The sequence below is a fragment of the Corylus avellana genome, chromosome ca1, assembly GCF_901000735.1.
Source record: "Corylus avellana chromosome ca1, CavTom2PMs-1.0".
NCBI classification, from domain to species: Eukaryota; Viridiplantae; Streptophyta; class Magnoliopsida; order Fagales; family Betulaceae; genus Corylus; species Corylus avellana.
Genome location: NC_081541.1, coordinates 50867923 through 50890288, shown reverse-complemented (window position 1 = coordinate 50890288; position 22366 = coordinate 50867923). Strand labels below are relative to the sequence as shown.

General features: G+C 37.9%; 3 protein-coding genes across 4 annotated transcripts; all 3 read left to right on the top strand.

Annotated features, from left to right (window-relative positions):
- The first annotated feature begins 3498 nt into the window (after positions 1-3498).
- On the top strand, positions 3499-7243 carry LOC132167223 (probable sodium/metabolite cotransporter BASS3, chloroplastic). Of its 2 annotated transcripts, none has more exons than XR_009438665.1 (5): positions 3499-3995; positions 4754-4849; positions 4959-5265; positions 5363-5837; positions 6684-6772. XR_009438665.1 is itself a non-coding variant. In XM_059578129.1 (5 exons), the coding sequence occupies exons 1-5, from the start codon at positions 3610-3612 to the stop codon at positions 6919-6921; spliced, it is 1275 nt and encodes a 424-aa protein (XP_059434112.1). In that variant the 5' UTR covers positions 3500-3609; the 3' UTR covers positions 6922-7243. The 2 variants fall into 2 exon arrangements, 1 of the variants encoding a protein (XP_059434112.1); XM_059578129.1 differs by having other exon boundaries at positions 3500-3995; positions 5363-5610; positions 6684-7243.
- A 7434-nt stretch (positions 7244-14677) lies between these two features.
- On the top strand, positions 14678-16766 carry LOC132167870 (putative pentatricopeptide repeat-containing protein At5g59200, chloroplastic). The gene has a single exon (XM_059578908.1). It carries the CDS (start codon positions 14678-14680, stop codon positions 16562-16564), a length of 1887 nt encoding a protein of 628 aa, XP_059434891.1. The 3' UTR covers positions 16565-16766.
- A 1607-nt stretch (positions 16767-18373) lies between these two features.
- On the top strand, positions 18374-19426 carry LOC132167869 (uncharacterized). The gene is made up of 2 exons (XM_059578907.1): positions 18374-18571; positions 18787-19426. Exons 1-2 carry the CDS (start codon positions 18564-18566, stop codon positions 19358-19360), a joined length of 582 nt encoding a protein of 193 aa, XP_059434890.1. The 5' UTR covers positions 18374-18563; the 3' UTR covers positions 19361-19426.
- The last annotated feature ends 2940 nt before the right edge of the window (positions 19427-22366 follow it).

Here is a 22366-nt window from a genome sequence, read left to right as displayed (position 1 = left end):
GGGTGCTCAGGGGCGAAACTAGGTTTTGTTATGTGGAGGGACAGTACTAAGATCTTAATAGAGAGATTAAGGTACAAATGGTTGGTGTTTTAGCTTCACTAGTGCAATGGTTTTTAAAGGAGTGGTTTAGGTCAGTCCGGTCACAAGGCATGGCCTTGTGGGGAGTTGGTTCAGCCGCAAAGGCTGAGGATGTGCAAGTCATCCGTCAGCGCAAGTGGTGCATGATAAATTGTCGTTAATCGTTCTCTCTCTCTCTCTCACGCCATTTCGCTCTTGTTTGTTCTTTAAGATGGAGACTTAGAAAGATTTTGAGATAGGTTCAGATGAAAGGGTTTAAGTTTTGAAAAGTTAAAGGGAAAAATTGGAAAAGAAAGGTCACAACCATCAATTCCAGGCTTTGCCCCTTCTTATTCAATGTGACAAATAAAAGTACAAAAAAAAAAAAAACACCAAATATTCACTGTGGTCGTTACACAATTCAACACTTTTGTCTAGGGACTTATATTTCAACTGTTAGAATATTTGATATTATTCTATTATGTTGTCTTATATGTTCTAGGGTTTAGTCTAAGGTTTTTTGCTCACTGCTTCTTCTCTTTCTATAAATAGAGAGCTATGTAAACATATCAACAATATTGAAGAGAATATACAATGTAGTCCTTATATGCTTCCACTTTCTTTATTTTCTCTCTCATTCTTCCGCTCTCCAATATATATTTAACATGCAATCAGAGCCACTTTCTTGTGGCTTTCAACTTCCTTGACATTTTCTTGTGTTCTCTCCAACGATCTCACTCTTCCAATCCCCATGAATCGCCTCCTCAGCCATCAGCGTGTGATTCCTACGGGCTCAAACGCGTTGCCATTCGCCGACGGAAGTTCTGCACGTGGGCTTCACGTGCCACAGCACCACATAGTGGAAAGCACGTGTACGTCAAGCGCTAGACGAGTTTCCCTTCTTCTTGTTGCCATGTGTCACCCAGACAGTGCCACCTCAACCCTAGGGAACACGTCAGCGTCCAATGCACCCCAACGGATCCATCAACCCGATCTGCCAACCCAACCTAGGGGGTATGAATCTGGTTCGGTTCACTGGTTTTCCTACTCGAACCGACTCAATCTTCATTCGTCTCACCTGCCTAAGCCAGCCCACTCTCAAACCAGTCCAGAAGGCTCAGCCGAACAAGCCAGTCAAGTCAATCCAGCCCACGGGTTAGACCCGGTTCACTTAGATCCATCAAACCCGGCTCAATTGAGTAGGCCAATTGGGTCAATCTCTCCAAACCGGTCTAAAGCAATCAACCTGGTTTAGTGGGTTAGACCCGGGTCACGTAATTTCGGGTCAAAACATATTCAATAGTCCACGAGTTTTGGCCAATTTTAGCCCATGTAACCGACCCAATCTAGCTTATCCTATAAGGCTCCAATCCAATTCAGTCCATCAATTCAATAATGCTCTAGCCCAAGTCATTGCCAACAGCCGTCGTCCTCCACCTCCAGCTGCCACTCTCCGGGAAACCAAAAAAAAAAAAAAAATCTCTTTATTTCCCTTTCTTTTTCTCAAACTCAAGCTTACACCTTGAGTTTGAGAGGGATGTTATAATATTTGATATTATTCTATTATGTTGCCTTATATGTTCTAGGTTATTTTCTCTCTATAAATACAGAGCTATATAAACATATCAACAATATTGAAAAAAAAATATATAATGTAATCCTTATATGCTCCCGCTTTCTCTCAGGTGTAGTATACCTTGAAGGACTCTATTTCTGTTGTCAGAGTTTTAGCAAAAGGCTTGATTATCAACTCTATTTATTTAGGAGTCCTTACAATTTCTACCTTTCTTTTGTGGCCCTTTTCCGTCTAATTGTGAGAGTAATAAACATTTTGGACATTTATTCAATTGGTACAATCACAGTGCTTTTCTTATGATTAATGGATTATGTATTTAACTACTTTGCTTGTGATCGGAGAAATGGATGTAAAAGTTTGGATATAAAATTTTGAAAGAAGACACTCCGGTGGAAATTTGCCAAACCAAGGGTGGAGTGTACAAAACCCAGAACCTCCACTCCGCCCAACTTTCTTCCAATCAATCTGTTTTTTTTTTTTTTTCAAAGCAAAATAAGGTGAAAAAAAAAAAAACTGTTCTGAAACAAGATTCATCGAATTCATTAACAACAATAGTGAGGGAATAGATTGCATTTGGATTTTTTTTTTTTTTTTTTTGAAATCATAAACACAAAAATTAATTATATCGTTTTCTATTTTCATTATAATTTTTGAAGAGATAGCGACATATGGATTAACATATTGTATATAAAGAAAATTGTAGACACTAATGCTAACAATGATAATAAGATAAGTTATGCTTTATTAAAAGCTGCTAAATACGATGGTATGGTGAGGATTGTGATAATAAGACAATTGTCATTTGAACTTTGAAGGAATGACTATACCTTAAATCATATCAAAGTTGTGTGAAAAACAACTTGCATAAGATCAAGAGATTATAGACTTTATTTGGTTCGAGTTGTAAGTTATACTGCCCAAAATTTGAACCACTTAATTAGAGTTATAGAGTTTATCTGCTTCGAGTATGTAAGTTAAGCACCATAGCAACTGTTTGAAAAAGATGAGCCCTACAACTTTTGGAGAACAAATTTTGAAAAAAAAAAATTTGGAAAGTATAACATTATCTTTGTTTTATGGGTCCAAATTTCAATAAAAAATAGAGCAACCTAATTTAATCCCAATCCCAATCCCTTATAATTACTCAAAAGAGAAGCATAATCACAGCAGAAAACCAAATATAAAAAAAGCAAAGGACTCCTTGGCAAAATTAAATAAAGCAACTGGCTTGATCGCTCTTCTTCACTCCTATGCCATCAACTCTTTGACTTCTCCCATAGGATTAGAGATTTCCGGTTGCCAAGCGTCAGATAATTTACCTTTCTTTTTTTTACTTTTTTTTTTTTTAAAAAAAAAAAAATTAAAGGAAAGAGATATTAAAGAAAAATTTAAATTTGAAATATTAGCACCCAATTTAGGATAATTAAATCCTTTTTGGGTAATACAATCTCTAAACGGTTAACTTTCTATCCCTAAATTTTAGTTTTGAATCTAAAAACAAATTTTGAGACATTAAAAATTGAATATTAACTTATAAAAATTTAACTAACAAAAAATAATAACAATTTTTTTTTTTAATATATACGTCTAAATTTGACAGCCGCATAACAGGACTCCTCCCATAGATGATAAATTCTAAATTCTAAATATAAAAAGGTCACACGAAAAGAAAACGATGTCATATGAAGCACTTGAACAAATGTCACATGTCAGAAAGCGAAAAAACAACACATCCCACGCAAATCTCTGTCCCTCTCATATAATATTATTATTATTATTATTCTTGTATGAAAACATAATAAAAAACTTTTTTTCCTTTTTTTTTAAATGAAAGAGAAATTTTTATATCAACAAAAAAATATCTATTCACTCTATTATCTCATCCACTTCCTCACTTCCCCACCACCTCTCCTTTTCTTCCTTCCCTAAAACCTCGCCGGAAAGAACCACTGACCGGCGGCGCAACCACCACCCCCATGTCCACTTCTTCAATGCCCTCAATTCCCTTCCTCTTCCTCTCTCCCCCAACCAAGCCAAGCCTCTCCGTTTCATTAAGGCCACACTCTTCCTCTTCTTCCTTTTCTTCATTTTCTTGCTCTTTGGTTTCCAAGCGCTCCAATGGATTCGCCAACAGGACGACTAAGCTTTCGATATTCGCTTGCTCCACGTCGCCGTTCATAGGGAGAGTGGGTCTGCAGTGGCGGGAGGGGAACGTGTCCCTACTGTCGTTTGGGGTGAACCCATATGCGATGACCGAAGTTGGGAAGAAGAGCGATTCATCCCAGGCTCTGTCGGCATTGCTTCCCTTTGTGGTCGCTGCCACTGCGATTGCTGCTCTTGCTCAGCCTTCCACTTTCACTTGGTGGGTCTTTTGGGTTTATCAAGTTTTCGAATTCTACATGTGGCTTTGTGATTAGTTAGTTTCTACTTTTGCATGTGGTTTTGATTGTTCTTCTCTAACTGGGTTTTCAGTGTTCAGTTTAAAATATTGGTTATTTGTCTGCAAATGGGGTTTTCTATTCTATTATTCTTTCGGTCCTGAGTTCTTGTTTTCTCTTTTTTTTTTTTTTCAATAAATATGTAAGCATTTAAGGAAATTGTTCTCAAGTTTTTTATTTTTATTGTTCATTATTAAAGTTTTTTCTTTTATGGGGTTTTTGAAACTTTCCTTTCAGTTTTTACCTTTCTAATATAAAATTAATTGTTTTTCATTTAATATTTTTGCATTTCTCATTATTTCTTTTCTCCCGATTTCTTAATCTTTAACTTTTGGACTTTCTATTTTATTTTTCTTTTCTTGGAAAAAAGAGAGGTGGAGAGTGCTTCTCAGAGCTGCAAATACCTATTAGTTGTAATCTTAGAGACAGAAGGCCATGAAAGTTACATATCAGAATTCGGGACTGCTTGTGTTTGATTTAAGGCTGATAAGGGGCTGGGTTCACCTAGCTTTTCTTGTTCACAGGTCTTCTAGTTTCTAGTCAGCGTGTGCCATGGCAAAAGAAGCTGTGTTTTTGTTAAGATTTACGTGAAAAATGTGTAATTCTTCCCAACTAATTTATGGATTTAAATGTTTAAGAGTGGTTTAAAACTGAAGGAGCTATGAACTTTGAACATCTGTAGGGTATCTAAGGAACTATATGCCCCTGCTCTTGGTGGGATCATGTTGTCTATTGGAATCCGACTTTCTATTGATGATTTTGCCCTTGCATTTAAAAGGTGCAACCTTGTTTTATCTTTTTTATTTTTCATCTGAAAATTGAGGTATTGTAATCCATTCGTGGATTTTGAATTGTTTCCAATGTTCTTCAGCTTTCTTCTGTTGCAGACCTTTACCATTGACTCTTGGGTTCATTACACAATATATGCTGAAGCCGGCCCTCGGAGTATTAATTGCAAGAGCATTTGGCATGTCTCGGATGTTCTATGCAGGCTTTGTGCTCACATCTTGTGTTGCAGGAGCTCAGCTGTCTAGCTACGCCAGTTTTTTGAGCAAAGGGGATGTGGCCTTGAGCATTCTCCTAACCAGCTCTACAACCATTGCATCAGTACTTTTTACGCCTCTACTGACTGTCCTTCTAATTGGATCTGTTGTTCCAGTTGATGCTGTTGCCATGTCAAAGTCAATATTACAGGTAAGAAGAACCGTGCGTTAAGTGATTAAAAGAAAATTTATAAATAATTCTATCCCCTTTGTCTTTACTAATAAATTTTCTTCACGTTTTTTGTCAGGTAGTTCTTGTTCCAATCACCCTTGGACTAGTGCTTAATACTTACGCAAAACCAGTTGTGAATGTCCTTCAACCAGTGATGCCATTTGTTGCAATGATTTGCACTTCTTTGTGCATCGGAAGTCCTCTTGCTATAAATCGGAGCCAAATTTTGTCCATGGAGGGTCTCCGACTGGTTTTACCAGTACTGACATTTCATGCTGTGGCCTTTGCTGTGGGATATTTGGTCTCCAAAATTCCAATGTTTAGGTAAGTTTATCCTTCCTTGCAATGTAATTTTATTCTTGCTTTGATGTTGATGTAGTGCCACAGGGAATTCAATGTCGAATGAGTTGGTGTTGAAAGGGCAATGTTGCAAGTGTCAATGTCAAAGGGACAGTTTCGTGAATAATGTTGTTCTGACAGCCAGTAACCGTGGCAATGACCAATGTTGTGCCAGCAGCTAATGCTTTTCCATTTGAGTGATTATCATTATGGTACGTTTGGAAGTCTAAGAGTTTCTTGGGACGATGTTGTTAGTAGATAAGTTGTCTTAGAAGTTAGAAGTAAGTATTTATTAGGTATTGTAATTTGTCTAGAAAGTTGTGTTAGTGTTGGACTTGTGTTTTAACTATTTTTGAGGTAGTATTTGTGTTGGAAGGCGTCAAGGGAGAATAGAAAGTTTTGGTAGTACTAATTTGTTGGTGCAGCCGTGCAGTGCCTATATAATATAGAGGAAGTGGAAGTTTAGTTAAATGATTTTTCTTATCTCTCTTGATTAATGTCATTGCAGCATGGGGTCCCCTTTTGGTCTATCTCCTTCTCTTATTGTGCCTCTAAATGCTTTAATTCTTTCTCCTTCCCTCTTCCACCCACATTGAATTTCTTGTCCTATAAATAATGGAGATATGAGAAGCTAACCCCCTTGTCTTTGCCCTTGTATTATGGATTTGTGCACCTCTCTTTTCTTAATTGAATAACTTTTGGTCAGCAACATTGTGGTGTAGAGGGTCAATTGCTTAAGTGTAAAAAAACTCTTGTAAACCCAGGACTTGTTTGTGTGCCTACTTTGCCAAATCTGACATGTTCTTTAGTAGGCGCTTGTGATGGATTTAAGCTAGATGTTTCATGCTTTATTGTGTTGTGGGCACTGGGCACTACGTCATTATGCAAGTAGAAGTCGGTGTAATTTATCAAACACCGTCGATCATTACAAGAAGCCAGCTTCTTGGTAGAATCTCTTCCTCTGTGTCTAATTGCGTACCAAAAACAGATCGTTAGCATTTTTCTGTTGAGGAGTTGCAACTGGTTTTCCTCAAAAATAATTTTGGTGTTGGTCGCAGGCAAGAAGAAGAAATTAGCAGGACAATTTCATTATGCACAGGAATGCAAAGCTCCACCCTGGCAGGGCTCCTTGCTACGCAGTTCCTTGGGAGCAGTCAGGCAGTTCCACCAGCATGTTCAGTAGTTGCTATGGCTATCATGGGCCTTTGTCTTGCCTCTTTCTGGGGCAGCGGCTATCGGATCAGAGACCTTCCATCCCTACTAATGCCACAAAGCGATTCTACGTTCAAGGTTTGATGAAGCACGGTTGGAGCGGTTAGATTGAACTAACCGGTGGTCGGAGAAACTGATGGATGCATGGCTCTAACAATCGTGAGTACCATCAGAGATGGTTGAACCATCAGAGATTCAGAAGCAGGTTATGCAGCAATATATACAGCAGATTAGGAGCTATATATATGTGTGTATATAGCCTCAGAAGAAAAGCAAAAGAAAAAACAGGAGCCATATACATATATAGCGAGAACCATGGTGGCGCTTGGTTCCTGCTGTACATAAACCCGATAAATTGTACTTGAGAAAGTATACAAATGGTTGTATGAAGTAAGATTTTGCTCTCTCTTCACTCTTTCATGTTCAGTGTGTCTTTTCTTGCATGCATTCAATTGGCATGGAGTTAGACAAATTTGGGGGGCTGACTCTGCTAGGGAGATTTATGACTAAAACTTTAATTAATTATATAAAAATCCTGCTTTATATAATTTTAAAATGTATTTTGTATGTTAGGTGATTAAACAGATAGATTATAAATAAATAAAAAAATAGAAACTATTATTTTTGGAACAATTTTGTTTCTACACGGTGCATATGAAATAGTTGAGAGGATTGTAACTAAAGATGTATAGTTGTTTAAAAAATTCTATTAAAAAAAAAAAAAAAATCAAGGCTAAGATATAGGTCGAATCACAAATTAGTTTGAAAGAAAACACTTGTAAAATATATGCCAAACCTTAAAGAAGATCAGAAATTAAAGAAAATGTCACATGCATGAATTGGTGGAGATGAGTTAGCAAGCTAAGTTGGCAGGTGTTGGTGATGCATGAAGATAATCCCACGTGCTGATTAGTTAATTCAGTTAGGTGGTTAGCATGAAGTTGTAATTCAGTTAGGTGGTTAGTTACACGAGCACTATAAATAGTTCTCTCTTCAATTGTAAAGGCAGCTTGGTTGTTTGTAGTTCTTAATGAACATGGAGATTGGCACTCTCGAATGTGCTTAGGAGGCTGTAACCCTCGAAGTTACTGATTGCTCAATAAAAGTTCTCTTCTTCTTCTCAATTTCCATTCTTTTCTCTTTCATCTTTTATTCTTTTCTTGCTTACTCTCCATTACAGTATTGAATCCATATCAGTATTGTAACAAGTGGTATCAAAGCCCTTGATCCATTTGGGATATTCTGGTTTTTTTTTTTTTTTCTTCTTTGGTCTATATGAAAACAAGGTCAGCGATGGCAGAAGAAGCAATACAGTGGGAACAAGGCCGGCAGTTAAAAGCAGTCCAAACTGAGTGTGTGGTGTTGCAGTCAGCCATGAAGGATCTTCAGGATTCTAATGTTGAAATTAAATCAACTATAAATCAGTTGATTTTGGACTCTGCCGAAAATAAGGCAGCAATGAAGGCCATGATGGGAATGATGACCAAGCAGAAACATCCTATGCAGCAGGGTGGGGATGAAGTTGGGCAAGTTCAAGGTCATGTTGCTGCGAGCCAGTGGGAAAGGCAGTTTGCAGAGGAGTCAACAACCAATGATGGGATTTTTACGAAGGCTTTTAGGCTGGAGTTTCCTACTTTTAATGGTGAGGATCCAGATTCTTGGTGTTATAGGGCAGAGCAGTTCTTTGACTTCTATCGTGTTCAGGAAGGGCAGAAATTGAGAATTACTTCATTCCATATGGAAGGTAAAGCTTTATCTTGGTTTCAAGCTTTGCGTAATACTCATAATCTGTCTAGTTGGAATGATTTTTTGGTGGCTATTCAAGTTAGATTCGGTAAGGGTGCATATGATGACCCTATCTAAACTAAAACAAGTTGGTTCTTTAGATGAATATAAAACTCAGTTTGAAGTATTAGCTAATAGAGTCTTATTGTTGATTGATTCTCATAAACTGAGTATGTTTTTGGGGGGTTTGAGGGATGAAATTAGACTTCCTGTGAGGATGTTTAATCCCAAGACCTTGAATGATGCTTATGCTTTAGCAAAACTTCAAGAGGAGTGTTTGGTAACTAACAGCAGGTCAGGGAAATATTTTTGGAAGAATCAAGGAGGGGGGAATGATGGCAATACTGGTTTTTCTAAAGGGAGTAATTTGTATGGAAATAGAATGCAGTTTTCCAATTCTCCTAGACAGATTCAGGGGGGTGTTGGAGGAATTAATCAGGCTAGAGGAATTGTTAATGATGTTCCTAAAGCACTGGTTCTAGTACAGAAAATATCTCCTGCTCAGATGGATGAAAGGAGAAAGAAGAGTTTATGTTACTCTTGTGATGCCAAATGGAGTAGAGGGCATGTGTGTGTTGTACCTAAGTTGTTTATGGTTGAAGAGGTTATAGAACAGAAAGTAGTTGCTGGGGTTGATGTGAGTGACAAAGAGGAGGAGGATCCAGGACAATTTTTTTTAGATGAAGAGCCAGAAATCTCTCTGAATGCCATTACAGGCACTCCTAATCCGAAAACTATGAGGGTTATTGGAGTTTTAAGAAATCAGCAAGTAGTCATTCTTATAGATTCTGGTAGTACTCATAATTTTGTTGATGCTCAACTAGCTAATCTGTTGGGAATTGTAAGTGCTAGTGATGATTCTATTAAGGTGAGGATTGCAAATGGCCAGGTGATTACCAGCCCAGGAAAGAGTCAGGACCTTACACTTCTGGTGCAAGGAAATTTTTTTCGAATGAACTTGTACATTTTGCCTTTAGCTGGTTGTGACATTGTGTTGGGGATACAATGGTTGAGGTTGTTAGGTCCCATTTTGTGGGATTTTGATCAGTTAACCATGGAGTTTCAATTTGATAATAAGAAGTGTGTGTTACATGGGCTGCAGCAGGGTCCTCAATTGAGTTTGGAGGATGGGAAGTCATTGCAAGGGCTTCAGAAGGGAAGCAAAGGTGTCATGTTACAGCTTATTAATAATACAATGCAGCCAGAACAAGAAGATCATGTAGGGAGGAAGGTTGAAGTGGAAAAAAATGGACTATTTGATGATATACTTGAGCAATTTGAAGATGTATTCCAAGAACCTACTGGTTTGCCTCCCAGCAGGGCTCATGATCATGCCATTCCTTTACAGCCAGGAGTTCAGCCAGTGTCAGTAAGACCCTACAGGTATCCTTTTTATCAAAAAGAAGAGATTGAGAAGATAGTTAGACAATTGCTGAAATCTGGAGTTATCAGAAGCAGTACTAGTCCCTTTTCATCTCCAGTGTTGCTTGTTAGGAAGGCTGATGGAACTTGGAGAATGTGTATGGATTATCGATCCCTCAACAAAGTGACAGTTAAGGATAGGTTCCCTATTCCTGTGGTAGAGGAACTCTTGGATGAACTTTGGGGGTCTACAAAATTTTCTAAGCTGGACTTGATATCTGGTTATCACCAGATTAGGGTAGTGGAAGAAGATATACCCAAAACAGCTTTTAGAACACATGAAGGGCATTATGAGTTCTTGGTTATGCCTTTTGGCTTAACAAATGCTCCTTCAACTTTCCAAAGTTTGATGAACCATTTGTTCAAACCTCATTTAAGGAAATTTATTTTGGTGTTCTTTGATGATATTTTGGTGTTCAGTAAAGATGTGGAGCAACATAGAATTCATTTGCAGCAAACTTTGGATATTTTGAGGCAGAATAAGTTGTTTGCTAAGAGATCCAAATGCAGATTTGGGTGTGATGAGGTGGATTATTTGGGGCACATTGTTTCTCAACAGGGTGTAAGAGCTGATCCCGGTAAAGATTAAGGCCATGGTGGATTGGCCCTTTCCAACTAACATCAAGGCTTTGAGGGGTTTTTTGGGGTTGACTGGCTATTACAGGAAATTCATTAGAGGGTATGGTTCAATTGCTGCTCCATTGACATCTATGTTGAAAAAGAATGCATTTTCTTGGGATGAAGCTGCAAAGGGTGCTTTTTTGGATCTTAAGATTGCTGTGACTCATTCTCCTGTTTTAGCTTTGCCAAACTTTGCTCAACCTTTTGTCATTGAATGTGATGCAAGTGGGGTAGGAATAGGTGCAGTTTTGATGCAAAGCAGTAGGCCTATTGCTTATTTGAGCAAGGCTTTGAAGGGAAGGGCTCTTCTCATGTCCACTTATGAGAAGGAACTATTGGCTTTAGTAACTGCTATTCAGAAGTGGAGACCCTATTTGTTGGGGCAGAGTTTTGTTGTTAAAACTGACCAACAAAGCTTGAAGTTTCTGTTGGAGCAAAAGGTTGGTACTCCCTTTCAACAAAAATGGATTTCCAAGCTGTTGGGGTATGATTTCACAGTAGAATTTAAGAAAGGGGTGGAAAATAAGGTGGCAGATGCCTTGTCTAGGAGGGAAGGTTGGGCAGAAGAGATCTCACTTGCTCTTTTGTCAATCCCTACCTCGGATTGGGTGGATAGGTTGAAAAGGCATTATAAGGAGGATCTACTTATGCAGGGATTGATTACTAAGTGGTTAACTAATCAATTGAATACCACTAAGTATGCTTACAGGGAGGGGCTGCTGTTTTACAAAAACAGATTGTGCTTAGGTAATGATCCAACCATTAAGGCTCAAGTTCTATCCTTTGTTCATGGTGATCCCATTGCAGGCCATTCTGGTTATGAGAAAACAATGCAGAGGGCTAAAATAGATTTTTTTTGGAAGGGCATGAAGAAGGATCTTAAGCAGTTTATTAAGGAGTGTGAAGTTTGTCAGAAAATGAAATATGAGAACACTTCTCCTGCTGGGTTGCTGCAACCACTTCCCATTCCACTTCAGATTTGGTCTGATATCACCATGGATTTTGTAGAAGGATTGCCTCTTTCCAGTGGACATTCTGTGGTTTTGGTAGTAGTGGATCGGTTGTCCAAGTATGCTCATTTCACTCCCCTGGCTCATCCATATACTGCTTTAAAGATTGCTCAACTCTTTGTAAGCAATATAATCAAACTTCATGGTATGCCTACCTCTATTGTTTCTGGTCGGGATCCTACCTTCACCAGTGCATTTTGGAAGGAATTATTTAGAATGCAGGGGACAACACTCAAGATGAGTACCAGCTATCATCCACAAACTGATGGACAAACCGAGATAGTAAACAAATGCTTGGAGAACTATTTAAGGTGTTTTGCTCATGATAGGCCACGGCAATGGTTATCTTGGCTGCCTTGGGCAGAGTACTGGTATAACACCAGTTGGCAAGAGTCCATCAAGATGACACCCTTTCAAGTGGTTTATGGCAGGCTCCCTCCTAGGTTATTGACCTATGTGCCAGGCACAACTCAGGTGGCAGCTGTAGATGAGGTTCTGAAATCTAGAGAGGAAATCCTGGGGCTTCTACAGCATAACCTTCAGCATGCTCAGCAGAGAATGAAGAGGTATGCTGACTTGAGAAGGTCAGAGAGGACTTTAGAAGTTGGTCAGCAGGTGTATCTCAGATTGCAGCCTTACAGACAAGGGTCTTTGGTTACTAGGAGGGCTTTGAAATTGTCTCCTAGGTTTTATGGTCCCTTTACAGTGATTAGGAAGGTGGGGGAGGTGGCTTATGAATTGAATTTACCTCAGCATGCTCGGATTCACCCTGTGTTTCATGTGTCCCAGCTCAAGCCTAAGGTAGGTAGCAGCAATATTGTAGTCCCTACTCTGCCCCCAGTAAATGCTGATGGTATCATTCAGCCTGAACCAGTGGAGGTGCTGGCTCGCAGGTCTAGACCTCAAGATCATAAGGCAATCACTGAAATTCTGGTTAGGTGGGCAGGACAATCTCAGGAGGATGCCACTTGGGAAGAGTTCTATGCTTTGAAAAGGGCCTATCCACACCTTGTGGGCAAGGTGTTCTGAAACAGGGGAGTATTGTCACATGCATGAATTGGTGGAGATGAGTTAGCAAGCTAAGTTGGCAGGTGTTGGTGATGCATGAAGATAATCCCACGTGCTGATTAGTTAATTCAGTTAGGTGGTTAGCATGAAGTTGTAATTCAGTTAGGTGGTTAGTTTACAAGAGCACTATAAATAGTTCTCTCTTCAATTGTAAGGGTAGCTTGGTTGTTTGTAGTTCTTAATGAACATGGAGATTGGCACTCTCGAATGTGCTTAGGAGGTTGTAACCCTCGAAGTTACTGATTGCTCAATAAAAGTTCTCTTCTTCTTCTCAATTTCCATTCTTTTCTCTTTCATCTTTTATTCTTTTCTTGCTTACTCTCCATTACAGTATTGAATCCATATCAGTACTGTAACAGAAAAGTATTAAAAGGAAGAAAGTAAAGAGGATAAAGCAACTATGATTTCATGGTTATGAGAAATGGAAAAGTATTAAAAAAAGGAGATAAAAATGGCCATAATTACGTGGTTTAATTATGACTAAATGTTCAATTTTTTATTTTGCGACGCTATTCAACTTGACTAATTTAATGGAATTAAAATGAATGGAAGTTTTTTTTTTTTTTTTTTGTTTGGTAGACAACTACCAACAATATAATAATCTCCCAATTTTCGTTTTCAAGGACAATTAGAAAAACAAAGCCTAAGAAACATTAACATAACAAGCCCATATTTTTTCTCAAAAACTTTTGGGGAGGGGACCCTTTTTTGTAAAATTTTTGGGTTCTTTTTTTTTTTTTCAAAATCTTTGAGGGTGGAGGCTTTTTTGCAAAACTTTTGGAGGGGGGAGGGCAAAAGAAAAAAAAAATAATAAAGAAAAGGGAAATTTACATTATATATATATATATAACCAAACAATGCTAAATAATCTAAAAACTATTTTAAATGGGCCAACAAATTGGCATGGCCATTGGGTTTTTGGCTCGCCGACCAAGAATGGAACCACCTCTAATGGCAGTTTAGAGGTAAAACTGCCGGAGATAGCACAAGAACCAAATTCTAAGCATTTTCCTTAGAATTTCACTTAAATTAATTAAGTAAAAAAAGTTTTCTTATCAAATTCTCTTAATTATTTAATCCATTATGAATTGGCACATTAGTTTGTAAATAACTTTGCAATAAAAATTGTAGTATCTTGAACATTTTTCTTTTCTATTGATGACAACATGTCTTATTAATGGTTTGAGTAATGCTATTTAGTAGAATGCTATATGATTATTATACAACTAAGAAGATATGACAGTGAAAATTAACCTCTAATTTTTTTTTCCTTTACAAGTACTGATTGAAAAGTTTATTTTTACTGATATATTCTCAAATTGTATGACAACTATAGAATAGTGCGGTAAATAGCATTACTCTAATGGTTTTTATTAGAAAATCCAAACAAAAGTTCAACATAAAAGAGTTGTTATCATTGGCATACACTTATCATCTTGTTTTGTGTTGTTATACCGTATACCCCTTATTTTTATGCCTTAAGGTGTTTATATTTGTTAGTGCTACAAAACCTTAGAGACCAATTAGTGATTTTCCTAATAAATTCCAATTTGTGTACGTATATTTTGTCCATAGTCAAAGTTTCAAGAAAAATAAAAACATAAAAAATTGAAAAGTCCAAACCTTAGTAATCTTGTACCTTATAATATGGACATAAATTTCCTCCAAATTGAATTTTATATATATATATATATATATATATATATAATTTCAATCCAATTCATAAAACTACCATGTGTCCTTAAAAAACATATGCTTTGTTAATAATTGTATTAAAAAAAACCATGGGAATTGGGATATTGTGTTTAATGAACCTTTGCTCATGTCATGTGTGACATGCCCATCCACCTTTGACACTTGGTGAACAACGATTATATCCACAACTACAAGCAAAACCATTTGGCCAGACACCTATTCTATTCATCAGGCCGCCGATGAGTTATTCCACGCTAGCCGTTTTAGGGAACCCATTGTTTCCGCCAAAATCAAAATCCAAAAGCTCCCCAGATAGGAAAGAAATCATTTCTCTCTTACAGAGATGCAAACACATGAACCAAGTTCAATCGCTTCACGCCAAAATCATAAGGAAGGGCCAAGAACATGACCCCTTTGTTGTCTTTGAGCTTATTCGGGTTTGCTCCAATTTCAACTCCATTGACCATGCCTCCAAGATTTTCCAGCACGCTCAAAACCCAAATGTGTACCTCTATACTGCTCTTATTGATGGGTTTGTGTTGTCTGGTTCTTACGTTGATGCAATTCGCCTTTTTTGTGAAATGGTGTATGAATCTGTCATACCCGATGCTTATGCAATCACTTCGGTCTTGAAGGCTTGTGGGTCTCAGTTGGCTTTTCAAGAGGGTAAACAAGTTCATGGGCAGGCTTTAAAACTTGGGCTGAGTTCAAACAGATTGATAAGGATGAAGCTCATGGAATTGTATGGGAAGTGTGGCGAGTTTGAGGATGCACAACAGGTTTATGCAGAAATGCCTGAAGGAGATGTTGTTGCATCAACCATCATGATAACATGTTATTTGGATTATAAATTCATCAACGAGGCAATTGGTGTTTTCAATCGAGTTCTGGTTAGGGACACGGTTTGTTGGACGGCCATGATTGATGGGTTTGTTAGGAATGGCGAATTTAATAGAGCTTTGGAGCTATTTAGGGAAATGCAGGAGGATGATGTGAGGCCGAATGAAGTTACCATTGTTTGTGTTTTATCTGCTTGTTCACAATTGGGAGCTCTTGAGCTGGGGCGGTGGCTTCACTTTTACATAGAAAAGTATGGGATCAAGCTTAATCATGTTGTGGGTGGTGCATTGATAAGTATGTATTCAAGGTGTGGTGATATTGATGAGGTGCAGCGAGTTTTTGATGGGATGAAAGAGAGGGATGTCACTACTTATAATTCCATGATTTCAGGGCTTGCTATGCATGGGAAGAGCATTGAGGCTATCGAAATGTTTCGGGGAATGATGAAGCAAGGGATTGGACCAAACAACATTACATTCATTGGTGTGTTGAATGCTTGTAGTCATGGAGGTCTAGTCGAGTTGGGATATGAGATATATCATTCCATGACTAGAGATTATGGGATTGAACCACAAATAGAACACTATGGATGCATGGTTGATCTCCTTGGTCGTGTAGGTCGGCTTGAAGAGGCTTATAACTTCATCAGAGAAATGAAAATAGCTCCAGATCATATAATTTTTGGTGCTTTACTAAGTGCTTGTAAAATGCATGGGAACACTGAAATAGGAGAATCAGTTGCAAAAATTCTAGTGGATGGTGGTTGCGCAGATTCCAGCACTTACATTCTTCTATCAAATGTCTATGCTTTGTCTGGGAGATGGAAAGAGGCTGCACAAGTAAGAGCAAAAATGGAGGAGAGCGGAATGCTAAAGGAACCAGGTTGTAGTTCGATTGAAGTGAATAATGAGATCCATGAGTTCCTTTTAGGAGACATCAGACATCCTCAAAGGGAAGTAATTTACAAAAAGTTGAAGGAGTTAAATCGTGTTTTAAAATTGGAAGGATACTTGCCATCAACAGAGATGGTTTTACATGATATGGAGGATGAGCAAAAGGAATGGGCTTTGGCAATACACAGTGAGAGGCTTGCACTAAGCTATGGGCTAATCTCAACTACCCCACATACGACGCTAAGGATTGTCAAAAATCTAAGGGTATGCAGTGATTGCCACTCCATGATCAAGCTGGTCTCTAAGATTACCAGGAGAAAGATTGTGGTGAGAGATCGTAATAGGTTCCACCATTTCGAAAATGGAGCTTGTTCTTGTGGGGATTATTGGTGAACCAAGCACAAATTCTTAATAGCTATTACAGGTACAATTTATTTCTCCTTTACTCAAGGATTTTCTAGTTGTACTTTTTCCCGTCTCTTCTCAACAGTGATGGTCATTCTAGGCACAACAGCATCAATGACATAAAATTGTTATGTTCTTGTGGGTCTGAGAAATATTTCTTAAATTCAAATATTTAGGAATTAAAGAAGTAAGTAGCCTATACGATTCTTGATATAAGCTAAGTAATATCCATTGCTCAACTTGAGTATGCTAGTGCAAGAAGTAGCTTTATTCATACTATACATTTGCATTGGACTAGATATTACTTTTGCAGTTTATAAGCTTTCTAGTGAATACCATATATAGGAAGGCTATTGGCGAAGTCTTTAGATTTCTTAATTCCAAGGGGTTAGTTCATGTGGTAAGGGCGTTGGTCTTTGTGGAATTTTCATTAGGTCTAAGCTAAAAGTATCACCGGATATGTGTGGAGTAGGCATTTTGTACGAATTTATGACTATTTTAGTAATGCTATTTGGATAACATCACCAGCACAAATGATAACGCATCAACATCAATATGTTGATAGACTTTTACAATTGGTGGAGGGGTCAGTTTCTTGTGGCTTCTAAACAAACATATATACATTTATTTCACACTCCACAGAAGAGTCCGAATTCCAAGCATTGACAACAACCAAGAAAGAACAATTGATATTGGGTGACATTAATTATCGCCAGTATATTTGTTAGGTTAAGCAATAACTTGGCCGATACTTTTACTAGAGGTCTCGAGAGATATTTTGATTGGGTTTGAAACCTTTCTTGTAGAATATTGGAAATCCAACCTTATGCAAACAACATCTTAATTTTTATTTTTTCTAAACAATACATGCAAGTTATCCCAATGAGTAGTTCAATTGGTTGGAGACTACACCTCATGAAACGGAGATCACTAGATTGAATTTCTCTCTCCCTTTTTTCTCTTCTTGTGTGGACATGTAAAAAATTAATAATAATAATAATAATAATAATACTGCTATATACTTATACAGTCATTCTATTCTTATTTTATTGGGCTATGTAACTATGTTGTAGTGTCATCGGTTCTTGTTTTAAATAAATAAATAAAATTATAAAATTAGAGGCCGAATAATATTGTTGCATCAACTCAATGATATGAATGTTTGACGAAGTGTAATAATTGTCATTTCTCTTTATGAAAATAGAAAAATTGAAATTCGTAAAATTTGGAAACATAATGGAAGAGGGGGTGGAAGAATGTTAGGTGAGCTGATTATTATGATACTGATGCCACAATCTTTTGTATGCTATGATGTCCTCAAATTATTCACATCCATGTCTTCTTTTTGGCTGAAAATTTTATTTTTCCTCTACTTAAAAGCCCATATTTATAGAAAGTCGGTGGAAAGCTCAAACCACCATGGAGCAGAAAGTCTTGAGTTTGACTAAATATGCATGAAAAAAAGGAAAAAAGAAAAGAAAAAGGTGACCGTATTATGTATGTGTTCTAATTCTATATGTGTCCTAGTATTATTTATTTATTTTGTTAGTAACAGAGAAATGTGGTTTGGTTTAAGGTGGCCAGCCAGTAGACGGTTGAAAAGGTCATATGCTTACTTGATCTTTTAATATAGAGAAAGAAATAAAAGTTGGTATACAGAGAAGGGCATTCAAGTCATTTTCCAGGATCAGACATTGATTGTTTCGAAAAAAAATTCCACGTGTGTCCGGTCCGATATTTGGAGTCCCACCCCACCATGACGACATACTTTTTAAAACCAACAAATGAAAGCAAAAGCAAACATGAAACAACCAAAAAAGCAAAGTATTGCCCTTCCCCTCCCCTTTCTTTCTCCTCTCTCCCTCCTTTCTTCCAGGAAACAACCATAAACCCTACGATACAAGCAATAAAATAAGCAACACAAAGATCTCTCTCTCTCTAACTCTCTCTCATCACAGAAGAACAACAAGACTTGCAAGATTTAACCATGGATGGGTGTCTTCCTCTTTCTCTCTCTCTCTCTCTCTCTCTCTCTCTAAATTTGTTTCAGTTCGAACCCATATACTATATAATTTCAATTTCCTTCTCATTTAAATGTCATTCATTTCTGACACCACATATATAGTTCTCTACTTCCCAGATCTCTAAAATTCAAAATCTCAATCTGGGTTTTGTTGATTTCACACTCATTCTATCATTTTTTTTGGCAGATCGGAGTCGCCGTACCCGAAAGACGGCAGCTTCGGGAGAGTGACTTCAGGGTCAACCTCTACGACGACGACCACCAGCGTGCACGTGACCGCCCTGGACGGCCTCGTCAACGTCAACTCGCTCTTCACCATCGCCGTCTTCGTGGGGCTCTCCCTCACCACCCCTAACCAGCGCAGCCTGGAGAACAACTCTGCCTGCGACGCCGGCCCCGACGTGGCCAGGAAGCTGCTGGTCTTCGAGGTTGTCTCCTTCAGCTTCTTCCTCTTCTCCTCCCTTGTCGCCCAGGGCCTGAAGCTCGCAATCAACCTGCTCAACAGCAAGGACGTCGATGAGGCCTTCCGCGCCCACATCAACCTCAAAGTCCTCAGGCTCGGAATGATGGGCTCCGCTATCGGATCCGTCATGGGTTGCTTGTTCCTCATGCTTTCCATGATCAACGTCATCCAGATCCGGTTGGGAATGTTGTCGTGCGGGAGTAAATCCGCTGTCCATGCGGTGGCGGCTCTGCTTATCTTGGTTTCCTCTGCTCTTTTGGTTTATATTTCTACTGCCATTTATGCTTTTATGCAATGATTTTGAAATCTAACTCTATATTCTGAAATCTATAGACTATATATATAGCTCTGAGTGGTTTGGATATTCAGCTCAATTGAGCTCATTGTTGAAGTTGCATCATTTTGATTTGGGTAATTAATTAGCTTACTAATTAATGTTTGTTGCCACACATTGAGGATAAGATTAGTTTGATATGGGTGCTTGACCTGGTTCAGATTTGCTTGAACTTTATATATAGATTTTAAGATAAGATGAAAAATTTCCCAGTTGATTAGGAGTTAGGAAATGTGTTAGCTTTTATTTGGTTAATCGGCTAGATTGCTTATGTTTAGATCTGCCTAGGCTGGATACTTTGGTGCCTTTGGCCTTGGGTTAATTGATTTTAGTGGCTTTGTGTTGAACCATTTTATGTGCTAAGCTTAATCGGTGAGGGTTGGTTCCAAGTGCAGTAACATTAGGGTTATTGTAATGATAAGCATTTAATCCTTATCATTGTAAGAAAGAATTTGAGTCCCAAAGAGATTTTGGCCAGAGGCCAGAAGATTAATCTTAGGGGAAACTTCAAAAAGTCCTCCTGAATTCCAGCCAATTTGAAAAACCTCCCCTGAATTTCCAAAACTCTCATTTAGGCTCCCTGAACTTTGGTTTTCTCTCACTTTGACCCTTTTAACATTAAACTACGTCGTTTTGGGCTGGGTAGGTGTTGTAATTTTAGGACTCAAAACGACAAAGTTTAATGTTAAAAGGGTCCAAATTGAGAGAAAATCAAAGTTCAGGGGGCCTAAATGAAAGCTTTGAAAATTCAGGGGGAGTTTTTCAAATTGATTGAAAGTTCAGGGGAGCTTTATGAAATTTCCCCTTAATCTTAAGATTGCATTTAAGCCATCAAGGCAACAATTCAGATATTGCATTCTGTGGACGGCAATTCATTGATTGTTGTCTATTTCTGTCATCTATGTCTATGATCGAGCAGACAATTATTACAGGCCTTTGATGGGATTGGGGGCCCCTATTGAATAGAGGGCTTAATGATCAAACAGGTGAATCTTTTTTGGAGGCCTCTCACAATTGTAGAAAATTCCTTATAATCCGAACATAAAAATTGGAAAGAAATTTCAGTCCAAACAAAATTGCCAACGTTGAATGCTTCCCGGATGTAATTGTTGTCTCTTTTGCTTCTTATGGTCAAATGTATGATATGCTTTAATGTGATCTCTTGTTTTTGGGTGGGGGGACACGTGATTTAGCAGTAGATGTGTCTTGAAACTTGAAAGAAGCCATTAAATAAAGCCTTGAAGCAAAGAAATAAGTTGTTTACAAGTGAAAACAAGTTCAGCACGGTCAAGGCAACTCGAGGAGACAAGGGCGAGAGAATGGTATATTCTATGGCTTCCCTCCCGCTCATATCTAGTTTAGTCTACAACTATGGAGATGCTCGAAATTTGTCCTCATGGGAATAGGATCCTTATGGCATTGTAGGGCTTCATTAAATGGGGAGGATCCTATTTCCATAACAAAAGGCTAAATCCCCTAGTCCCATAACAAAAGGCTAAATCCTTAACCCAATAGCATAGTTGAAATTAGCAGAATCCTAATCCTGATGAGATGCAAGGATGACACGCACAAATCAATATTTTTTTAAGGTCATAATTTTCTTAAATTCCCTCGATCTCCGAATTGCATGTAATTTGGACCGCTCCATAAAAAAGACAAATGTGCCTAGCTTATCATCTATTTTCTTTGTAAAGCTGTCTAAATTGGATATAATTTAAACAGTTAATTCGAAGGCTAATCCAAGATGGTTGGTTGTGTCATCATGAAGGGTGCTGGCTAATCCAAGATGGTTGGTTGTGTCATCATGAAGGGAGCTGACCATGTTTGAAGGCTAACCCAAGATGATTGGTTGTGTCAGGATGAAGGGTGCTTACCATGTTTGATTTTAAGAGAACGAAGAAAATCTACTATAATTTGAAACTAAAGAGACAAAAAAATAATCATCACATCAAGCTTTAATATAAAAATTGATTGGAAAAAGAGTAAAAGGATAAAACGCAGATCCCACTCTCTGAATTTAGCTTCGTTCAGGCCATCATTGCAATATTTTCGTGGGCCTCCAAGAGGATAGCAACACTTGGATGCTAGTTCTAGAGATCAACTACCAATAGAATGTGTAGTACCGTTTCAACTAACATTCTCTTTCATCTTCTACTTGCCTTACCTTCTTCCAGAAGTATCCCATCATCTCAATTTGCTAATTTTGCTGTATGTAGTACCGTTCAAAAAGAATGTGTACCATTATACAAAGGGAAATATCTCAAAAAAATATATACCACTACCCATAGGAACCTTGCTTATCGGCGTGTTTGAACAATAAACACGTTGGTGACGTGGCACATGCCACCGTCAACCATGTTGTGCTTATTTCTCTTGTTACCTTGCTCGTAAATGGTATAGCAAGAGTTTATACATACAAAAGAGACCATGAATTTATCTCTATTTCGTCAACTCTCACTTAATATGCATTTCATTTATAATTTGGTGAGAATCAATGTTATGAATTCACATACAAATTTGTTTTAATTTGGCAGTAAGGCTTGATTAATATTTGATTAGCCTTATTAACACCATATTTTAGTAAGTTGTTTTACCTTTTTAGTGATCTTACTATTATTAGTTTTGGATAGATTTATGCTTCTTCTCTTCCCTTTTCCTTTTTTTTTTTTTTTTTTTTGATTATGTCACTACTGATAAATTCATTGATTAATGGTGGGTTTTCATCCCTGATCAATTTGTTTCTCAAAAACCTCATACATTTGAAGTTGGGGGATTTTATATGACAAGGAACTCGCCACTTTGCATACTCACCCCAGTCAGGTAAACCTCGAATCCGTGCAAAGTTTTGTACTCCCTCCACACGAATTGAGTAATACTCTAACTTTGCTAGCGGGCCAATCACAAAAAAATTTTCCGCATCAAGGGACTTCGAACCATGGGATATAATTCAAATGATAAGCATATTAATCA